A 10,358-nucleotide genomic window follows, 5' to 3' on the forward strand; every position below is an offset into this window, starting at 1 on the left:
GCCGCTTATAAAAGCTAGCCAAGCGTGTGTCCGCTAATTTTAGAAAGTCGATAACGGCGTGAGCTTGTCAATTAGTGTTTTAGGATCTTTTAATATTTTTGTTTCATCAGAAGTTTAGTCCATGATAGTTGAATGTAAATTGGTTACATGTTAATAAATATTTTTGCTATCTTTTTCTTCTTTCGCAGTTTGTACTCTCCGGGGCTCCGAGAAGCAACCAGTTTCCTTTGGAGCGGCGGGGGGGAGTCATTATTTAATTATAATTATAATTACATAATAATAATATTAATAATAATAATAATAATAATAATAACAATTATTATTATTATTATTATTATTACCCGCAGTTAGTTTACTATCGATTCATCGAATTCATTTGGTGGCAGGATTAGAGCTTTTGACTGCAGAGCGGAAGGACGTCGCGGGTTCGATTCTCGGGACCGGACCATTACTCAGGGTTTTGAAATAACTGAGAAATGAAGGTACTCCCTTTGCACAGCAAGCGGCTAGACCTTCGCATGCCTCGGCCGCGGATGACCACGTAAAATGGCGGTCCCGCCTACAGTAGAAAACTAAAAATAGTGTCCCCAATTAGTACTTTGGAGTGGTAAATACCTTGACACTCAAATAAAGTGCATTTTTTTGTTACCACTGTGAATAAAGCAACGCCGTGTTAGATATTGAAGCATGTCTTCACCTTCAGCTGATCGAGAGGCAACTGACTGTTGACTTTTCCGAGTGCGTTCCGAGCATTTTTCATTCCACTAAGTTTAATAACTCAATGATCAGCACCTTTCGAATAACTTGGATTGGAGCCACTGCTTCTTTTCTTGTCTTTTTTTAATTTAATGTATTTGTATTATAAAGCACGTTCCATCGAGTCGGAACCATAATTATAATTCAAGAACCAGGTTTCTGCTTAGGTTACAGGTGGCTGCATTCGGCGCGACCACTAAAGATAGAAAGGGTTGTCAGCTGAACATTCAGCGTTCATCACTAAATCATGTTGTTTTAAGGAGCATATGTTCATTTACACATTCATAGACAAACAGGCAATGAAGGAATTGATAATGGCGAGAACCTAAATATTTACTTAGTTTTATCTTGTACAATGAAGCACCTTTCTTGTGTTTGCCGTTATAACATGCTGTAACAAATATACATTGTATTGTGAGTGCTATTCTTTAGCGAGAAAGATCAGCTTTTTAAAATTTATTGATATCTTAAAGAGCAGATTGTATGAAAAACTAATATGCAAATGACAGCAGTAACCTGTCACATTGGTTGTGATAAAATGTTCATTTTTTACTTTGAGGGCCCGGTAACAGAGACTTACGAATAAGTGCATGTTGGACCAGCCGGTTAAGAGATTTAAAAATCAGTGAAAAATTATATAACAAATTGGCACTATTCAACCTCACATTTAAATATGTTTTTATTGATAATGACATGAAAAAGTGAGCCAAAAATTTAAGATAAATTAAGCCGGGGAAATTTGCTACCACGGTGACCAACCTGTTGTAGCAGTACGCATTCAGTTTTGAGAACAAAGAAACGAAAGTTTTTGTTTGTTTTCCTACTCAAAAAAAACTATTATAGACATTTCATCAAACGGTAAACGAAGTGGAGAAAATGAATAGAACAGTTCGACTTTTGATTACCATTCTGGACAAATTTTCTGTGAATAATATTCATTTAATAATTCTCAATTGCTAAACTTACTGAATATAGAGCAGACTGCCTTTGTTTTCATACGGTTGTTTTAAAAGCCCTTCTCATTGATATATTTTGCATATGAATGTAGGTGTTGTTACTAGAGAGTTTTTTAGAGAGTGAATAACGACCTTTAGGGAAAACACTAATTGAAATGAAACAATGGTTAAATTATTTTTCATTTGTACTTTAAGTTAATGTCGAATGAAGTTCCTTCAGTCATTTTTGTCAATAATAAAAAAACCAATGCATCAAGCCATATCGCGTTTCTTGGTATATCGTCAGTCTTCAAGTTTTCCATTTAACACAATCGACAAGAAAGGAAAATTAAAACACTCAGTTTTCGGTTGGTGAGCGACCATGCACGTTTGATTGGCAGCACGTCATATACAGAGCATACTAGCTGAAATTTCTATGACACCTTATTTCGTTTATCAGTGTAAATTGGTATCAGCAACTTTGATATAAGTCGCTGTCAAAGTCATATAGCCATCGTTTTCATCCATTTAAGCATAATTACGGACTGCAGCTCTGACTACCTGTACTGTGTGATACATCCAGTCAGTATTTTCACTTCGTCAAGATGCAACCAACAGATCACACAGCAACAAGCCCTTGGTCGTCTCTATCACAGAACTGGTTCCGTCCTACTATGAATTCCTCATTTTACGCCGTCCAGGGAATGTCTCCTGACTCAACGAGAAACATCAATCGTTTAACAGAGCACATGATGCACAGCCCCACTGCCGGCGAAAGACCCACTTCTCGAATGCCCCAGCATCTAAACCCCTTACCCCACACATTCACTTCAAGCTACTACCCCTCGGTCAACAGCTACTATTCTATAAGCCCAGGATGCCAAGAAGTGGGAACCCGGACAAACCCTTATCATGTCCTTGAACATGGCGGGGCAGGCGCGGCAGATGTGGAACGTTTGAATCAACTTTTTGAGAAAACCAAGACTGGCGGTGTAGTGGGAACCACAGGTGAGACAGATAATCTTGGGCGACGGAACTACAAATTTTATTGATAGCCTATTGATTCACATGTAGTTAATCTAATATTTTTGTGTAGAAATCTATTTATTCACCGACCATTTGTCTATAATGTACCAATTACATAAAAAGGCAATGCGAGGAAATGAGATAATTTTCCGTAGACGCCCAAAACTTGAACTTCGGACACGAAAAATCACTCCTTAAAACTCAGATAAAGAAGGCTGTGAGGAAGGAATAAAAAGGGCAGTGTAAATCAGGTTTTATTCATTTTTCTTTATCAACAGCTGACAAAGTTGTTTGGAAATTCCGCATATAGTTCACACTGAAAGCTACTAAGAGACCAAAATATAGTGTATGGCTTTTTTCATTATCATAAGAAGACATCTTCATTGCGCCATATTATCAGTTTTGTGCTGCGACATGTAATTTGCAAATGTAACGTCGTGGTTTCCATGCTATGGCGAATAAGCCCATTTTTAGCGATGACTAAGTTGATGTTTTTAATAATTCTACGCTGATCATCAAGAATCCTTTATACCACTGAGTATACCAGGCTTGAATCGTGTTACCATTTTAAGATCAGTCGAGCCCTCCAAAGTAAAGGATTGATATTGCATTCAATGGTGCACGAGGCACTTGACAATTTTTTTCATCGTCTTGGCGAAAACTTCTCTGAACAAAATTCCGGCTCGTTATTTTAGAGCTAACGAACCATTTGAGGCGTATTCGCTTGTCCGCAGAGTTGAAAATGCGAGAAAGGTCGCTTACAAGAGATGCCGCTAAAAGGAGGTTCGGTTCTACTTATTTCGTTTGGAATTGGTTCCTCTCTTTGTGTGTGCTTTTAATTTTGAGAAGTGTGGGTAGGAATGGTGAAAATTAAAGGAGATCTAGCCCAAATTTCAATTGGAGAAATTTTTGAAATTTTTGAGAAATTTTTGTGTGTGTTGACGCCTGATTATAAATAAGGATGGTTCGGGAACACTTGTATGTCATGCATGGCCAGCGCTCATAGTCCTGGCAAAGAATAGATTGGCAGTGATTTTTATTAATAAAAAAAGTACTATCTGCAGGAATATAATAGAACATCACTTAAGGTACGTCACCATTTGTGAACATCAGGGACAGTAAGTGAGCCATACTTATCAAACATGCTTTCTGTGCCCCTTGTAAATACTTGACCAGACAAAAACTTTTATCAAAGCATAAAGCAAAAGTACAGGTCATGCATAGCAATCTTCTTATGATGGCAACTTGGCATTCAGATCTCGTAGGCGTGTGGTCTTCGACAAGCTCCTAAGTATGAACTGGAACTTTCTGGCAAAATGTTATAATGGGATTTTTTTTACATCTCGTTTTCGCTTTTATAAAAAAATTCTTAGCGAGCAACTGTCATTGTAGTCATGATCACGTTCTCTAGAATTTACGATCGAGGCTAACAAGAATGGATTGAAAAAGAACAAAAAACACACACATAAGGAAAGTAACAATTAATACCTTACTCCCCTTTTCACTAGTTAAGTTATTTTTTGAAAAAAAGGAAGTCAGTAGAACTGCCTGTTAACTATGCTGTCTTTTTCTTGGAAAATTGACCCGTACCGCGTGTCAATTGGCGGAGAATGCAGCGCGCACTTACAAAACAATATAATATGAAATATTATTGCATTCGATGCTCATGAAGGTGATTATCATGTACGGTTTCTTTCTGTGCAGACCTTCCCCCTCGAGTGGAAGACAGAAATGGGCTTCGCTACATCAACGACAAGATTATCAGGCCTCAGCGAGGACGCACCGTATTTTCGGCCAAACAACTGCACGAGCTGGAGAAAGTTTTTGTCAACGATCAGTACATTTCTGGCCAACAGAGAAGACGACTGTCCAGTCAGCTGGGATTGACAGAGACACAGGTTCGCGTCTGGTTCCAGAATCGGCGGATAAAGTGGAGGAAACAAAAATTAGAACGAAAAGTAAAAGCGTGAACAGGAAATAGTTTAAGAATCAGCCTTGGCATCATTCCTAAAGGCGCCTTAATATTTTACAGTATGTTTCGGAGTAAGGATCATTTACTGATTAACAGCTGTGTCAAAATAATTTTGTCCTCTGTTTTAACTAAAAAAGTTCATTTTCAGGTCAATTTAAAAATAACCCTGCTAATTAAGAACTATTTAATATTTTTCAGAAATTATCATCAGACACAATGCTTAATGAAATAGTATATCAGGTTCAAGATTCACCGATTCGGATCAGTATCATCGACTTACTGTCTCTTGCCCGTTATATGTCAGTTGTGAAGCTGATAAGCAGGCAGTTAGTTTATGAGCTTTTTAGCATAATATTCGTCCTGCATACCTAGGGAAGAGAAACTAATTATAAGTTTTGAGAGCGGGGAAACTGCGATTGTCAGGATATTAGGCATGCCGATGATTGTGGGTATACGACGTCAACCGCCACCAGGCGAAGTGGGAGGGGCGAAACTTCGAAGTCACTAATTCCAAGTCTCAGAATTCCGTTGAAGTGGCCGAAAGCGTATAATTCTAAACCAGGGCCGGATGTATCATGCCGCTAGCGGTCCAGGCTCGAAACAGCGGATTCTGCCAATATTATACATGCATTGAGAATATAGCCTAAAGTTACTGTCTTTCGGCGGTATGCAGTAAGTAATAGGGGAAATGTTCAAAACAAGTGCACATGACACAGCTTGGACCCACCACTCCACACAATTACTGTTAGTGTCTCGAGATCTATGATATCCCGTTTCCCATATCGTAATCATTTGCACAGCTTTTTTTTCTTACCACAGTATAAGATTATCAATATTTGAAAGCCTCAGTGCAGCCTCAGTCCATCAGACAGAAGGTGTCTCAGTATATACGTCCTAGACACCCTGGCCTTTGTCAAGGTTAGACCTCGTCGCGTTTGCACTTGTTTTGATCACTTTCTTACTCACTGAAATTGACTTAGACGCGAGTGTGTCTGCCAAACCTTTTAACCGCTAGTTTATAATAAACCTATAAAATTGTCTGTATCATTGAGAAATCCAAGTCATGCTTTTATAGTGTGTAAGAGTTTTTTGCCTTGTATGAACGAATTATCTCTAGATTTCAGGCACCGCAATAATAAATGAACACTATTCAGGAAACCATCTGTGATCTTGTTGCATACTGACTCACTAAATTCAAGAACCCTGTGTAAGGTGATCAATGGGATAAAATTATGAGGATTGTCCTCAACAATCCCCGTTAAAAGAAGCTATTGATTTTACCCCGTAGAACACGTGAGGGAGTGGTGTAAAGACAAAAGCGAGGACTACATCTTAGGCCTTTCTCATCACCCATACCAGCGTTACTTAACAGGGAGGACTGGGGTTGAGTCAAGACCCTCATGTCTGCACACCGCCAAGGAACTCCTTACACTTTTGCTCATTTAACAAACTAAAATTTTTCTCGTTCTCTTTTAACACAATATTACGACTAAAAGAGCACTCTTTACATGCTCTTGAAAAAGAATTGACGGATACTGATGTCGTAGAACTATTTTGCAATTCTTTTAACTGTTACAATTCCTCCTCGGTAACAAATGGAAATAAATCTTATCGAATGACTTTAGTCTGAGCCATAATATAATCTTAAGAGTCTTTTTAAAGTTTTCTTCAATCGTAAAATACATGTAGTTATGATCAATCTTTTTAACGGCTTCTTAGCTAATTATTTTTCTGATTTAGATTTTTGGTCACAAACTTTAGCCTGACACCATCTTTACTGACATTTAGGCCGAACTAGCTGTCGAGCATGGTTTTCTGTAAAGCTGTTGGCGTCTTCTGTCTGCGTGGGCGCTACGGACCGAGTAATTGAATAAGTAATCCTGAGGGCTGGCACACGGTTTCGTTTATGTCCTTGAATTTTATTTCAATTTTTCAGGCTAATACCTCTATTGAGGTATAGGAGCCACCATCACGGTACAACGAGAATCCCGGCTTTTCCATCGGCAGGACCTTACTTGATCATGCTGCCTTGTAAATTAAAGGCTCTAACCACTGACATTTATCATGATAGTCAGTTTTTTTTTCAACATAAACATCATGTAGTTGTCTTTTACATAGCCACGACTCATTCCTGCTCAAAAGGACCCTGAGGTTAGTGGGTTTGGCGGTTTTTAGCAGTCACAAGTAAAGACGAGAGTTGTCACTGAAATTTCTATTACAAAAAAAACACTTTAAATGCCCTCCCATTTTGCGGTGGTAGAACAAGAGGGGTATTTTATGTGACTAATTTTTTTTATAGCCAACTTTCCCCAGAATTTGGCCAGCAAGAACACACGTTTTATTTTAAAAGCCGGGCTATAGCTGCGAGTCTCATAATTTATTAATTACGAACTCAGACAACCTAAGGGTTGCTTTTCAATGCTATACAATGATAATCTTAATTTAAAACAAAATGAATTCATATGCGATCACACAAGACAGGTTTTAAATTTGCTGCGCTAGTCTGTAGGAAGTTAACTTAACTCTCTCAATAAAATAAACTATTATGCATTTAGTTGTCTTTTTCATCTCTCTACTAAAATAGAGGTGTTTGTGCTCACACATTTTAAATGCCTTATTAAAACAATTAACAAGTAAACATAACGTCGAAATTATAGTCATTTTCGTTTTCAAAGAAAGCTAATTTGCATCCGTTGGAAATATGCTGACAACTTCTTAAAACGGGTACCCGTAGGTTTTAATAAGTTCAAGCGACTAAGAAAAATACCTGCAGAAAAGTCAGCGGATAAGAATGATAAAATAAGAAATTAGAGCAGTGAATTGATTCAACTAGGGGAAAGTAACTACTATCGCGTGCTCGTTTTGTAATAAAGAGTACATTGTCTTTTTGACGGGTTTACACGTAATTTGGTGCTGGTTGCTAGACGATCTCGAAGATACGTGTAAAAACGCAGCATAAAGTTGACAAGAATGAAAAAGACAATGAACAATATTAAAACAGCTCATTTCGTCGTTGACACGATAAGAAGAATCACATTTCATCATGCAAAACGCGGAGACTCGGGCCTTAACTTTGAAGGTCGGAAAGAACGAGGAACTAGAGCCTTGCCGTTGCGAAGCCTGTTTTTCAAGAAGAGATCTAGATCAGTTTCGCAGTGTATGCTCAGTGCCTCGTCCCAGAGGACTGTACACCAATCCAAGAGATGCCAAACTTGGTTCATCGCAGATCCCAATCGCGTCGTATCCGCTAGTTGGGTATTCGGCTCCCTCTCGGACTTCCCTTTACCCAGCGCATTATAATCTGCACAGACCTGCAAGCTATTCAAGAACTTTTTACTTCCCGGCTGGCCCAGAGAGCCGAATTTACGATTTACCGAGAATGAAAGAAATGCCCCGCGAAGAAAGTACACCTCACGACACTCGTTTGGTTCAAGGCCAATTTCCACAAATGCGACTAAACTTGGAAACGTCTAAACAGGGTATGTATAAGTTTGAGATAAAAGCTCTCATTAAACAGTTCCAACATTACTTTGGAGGAGTTATAACATAAAGTTGGAACACAATCAGGATTGGATTAGAACTGTCGGACTACCTCTAACAGTGCAAGTGGTCACGATTTGTTTTAAAAGTCATGTCTTTTTATAACGCAAATGGATTTTGAAAGGTTGTCTTTGGTAACGAGATAAAATGATGCGAAAATAACAAACTATAAATTACAATCCAGCAGAGTAAGCACCAGATGATTATAACCTGTCGAGAGCAACCATCTTAATTAATCTGATATCATTGACAGACGGGAAAGGCTCGTTTTTTATGATGATATAGACGATTGTTAGGTTTGTGGCTCATATAGTAGGTATTTAAAGCTATTTACGACTGGCATTCTTCTGTAAATAGAGACCCCCGAATGAATCCGATCACATGCAAAGGTACAAGTAAGATTTGAGTGTGCGTACTGACTCCAAAGCAAATAAATGCTGACCAATATATATCTACCGGATAGTGCCTAAAGAATATGCAAACTTTTACCTTGTAAGACATTGAAACCATTGACCATTGAAAACTTTGAAAAAAAGCCAAAAAAAAAAAAGGATTCGAAGGAGCATTGTTAATTGGAAAAAAGAAGGATAGACAAACTCAAAGTTAATAGAAAAAACTGTTGATTTTCACTAAATAATAATATTCACTCAAACAATTGTTGAGGTGTTGGTATAATTAAGGTCTTAAATTAGTTTAATCTGATTTTAAAAGGAGGCCATATGAACTTCGCAGTGTTTTGTTCCGTTTAAAGAACAGATGAAAATCACAACGTTTTGTTCATGAAAAGTCACCTTTGCAATCGGGAATAGATAACCGTAATTTTAACTAATTGTTTTAATTTCAATCACCCTTGAAAGTGAAATTGAAATGGAAATGGCTTTTCACATTCCTGAAAGAAATGATGGTTACTACGCTTACGTTTATAATTTTCCATTTTCATTTGTCATGGTCCTGTATTAAGAGAAAATAAAGAAAAACACTCAGGTCTCCTTATGTCGCTGACCCGGTTTTTGAAAACGCTCTTTAAGTTCTGTGTGCGTGTATTTGAGCTTTGTCGTCAGCAGAGAGAGTTAAGTACCTTTTTATTATACCCATATACAACAGTTAAAAAATGCAAAAATACTATCAAAGAAACCTGGGCACTCAATGATATATAAACGGTGCAGTGAGCTGATGGTTAGAAGTTATTCTTTTTTTCATGAATGGTTAGAAAACTTGAGGACAATTTTATTACAAGTACGTAATAACGAGCAATTTGAGGAAAAATGTCACTTTTTACCGCCCTTTCGTATGGTCTTTGTTGCAAAGCAGGCGCACGTGCGCAAGATTATAGTAGATTTGTTTCGAGGGAAAAGAAAAAAAAATTACCTACCGCATACAAAAGTATATACTTTTATTTGTAAAATATGTCTCACAGTATACTATGCGAATTATAAGACAACTGAGACGCGACTTTGGAAAACATTAATTTATCTGTGAAAATTTAATCCAAATAAAAACGCAGATGTTCATAGCGACTCAAGTAGACGCACGTTTTCATACAATCACACGGAGCATTCATACGCCTCTTATTGGTTGAGCTAATCATCTGCTTTTAATCTATCCACTTCTTAGCTGCAGGATCAAGTGAAAAACCACGGCGCATGCGCACTGTGTTCACCCCTCAACAGCTTGACAGTCTGGAGCTACACTTTACGTGCCAGCAGTATGTCGGAGGAGCTCAGCGGTTGTACATCGCCAAGCAGTTGGGTCTTTCGGAAACTCAAGTGAAAGTGTGGTTCCAGAACCGAAGAATTAGGTGGCGAAAACAAGTGCTCAGCACTGCAGTGCCATCATCCCAGTCATAAATCAGCTAATGAAGTCGTTCTTTTTACAGTAGAAAGCAATCGTTTTGTATGTGCGTTACCAAAGTGACACCAGAATCAGATCAGAGATATATTAAAGATACGTGATATCCCAAGTAAAAATCCAGACTGAGAGTGGGTACTGGGGGTATGCTCCCCCAGAAAATTTTTTAATTAAGGGCCTCGAAAATTTGCCGTTTTCAGCGCAAACTAATACGAAGGAAAATGCGTAGTTAGTTGTTTATTTTACCAATCCTTAGTGTTGTCGGTAAAGGTTGGTTTCCA

At 38.1% G+C, this 10,358-nt stretch overlaps 2 protein-coding genes across 2 annotated transcripts; both read left to right on the forward strand.

Annotated features, from left to right (window-relative positions):
• The first annotated feature begins 2,153 nt into the window (after positions 1 to 2,153).
• LOC140933873 (homeobox protein Dlx3b-like) lies at positions 2,154 to 5,847 on the forward strand. Its single transcript, XM_073383538.1, has 2 exons — positions 2,154 to 2,699; positions 4,422 to 5,847. The coding sequence occupies exons 1-2, from the start codon at positions 2,297 to 2,299 to the stop codon at positions 4,685 to 4,687; spliced, it is 669 nt and encodes a 222-aa protein (XP_073239639.1). The 5' UTR covers positions 2,154 to 2,296; the 3' UTR covers positions 4,688 to 5,847.
• A 1,885-nt stretch (positions 5,848 to 7,732) lies between these two features.
• LOC140934786 (uncharacterized) lies at positions 7,733 to 10,076 on the forward strand. Its single transcript, XM_073384352.1, has 2 exons — positions 7,733 to 8,168; positions 9,844 to 10,076. Exons 1-2 carry the CDS (start codon positions 7,733 to 7,735, stop codon positions 10,074 to 10,076), a joined length of 669 nt encoding a protein of 222 aa, XP_073240453.1.
• The last annotated feature ends 282 nt before the right edge of the window (positions 10,077 to 10,358 follow it).

Source organism: Porites lutea, chromosome 4 (assembly GCF_958299795.1).
Source record: "Porites lutea chromosome 4, jaPorLute2.1, whole genome shotgun sequence".
Taxonomy (NCBI): domain Eukaryota; kingdom Metazoa; phylum Cnidaria; class Anthozoa; order Scleractinia; family Poritidae; genus Porites; species Porites lutea.

Bases quoted from the DNA above. Each gene is read 5' to 3' on its own strand.
- LOC140934786 (XM_073384352.1), top strand. From the start codon at position 7,733: ATGCAAAACGCGGAGACTCGGGCCTTAACTTTGAAGGTCGGAAAGAAC. The intron at 8,169-9,843 runs GTATGTATAAGT...TCCACTTCTTAG, and splicing joins CTTGGAAACGTCTAAACAGG to CTGCAGGATCAAGTGAAAAA.
- LOC140933873 (XM_073383538.1), top strand. From the start codon at position 2,297: ATGCAACCAACAGATCACACAGCAACAAGCCCTTGGTCGTCTCTATCA. The intron at 2,700-4,421 runs GTGAGACAGATA...CTTTCTGTGCAG, and splicing joins CGGTGTAGTGGGAACCACAG to ACCTTCCCCCTCGAGTGGAA.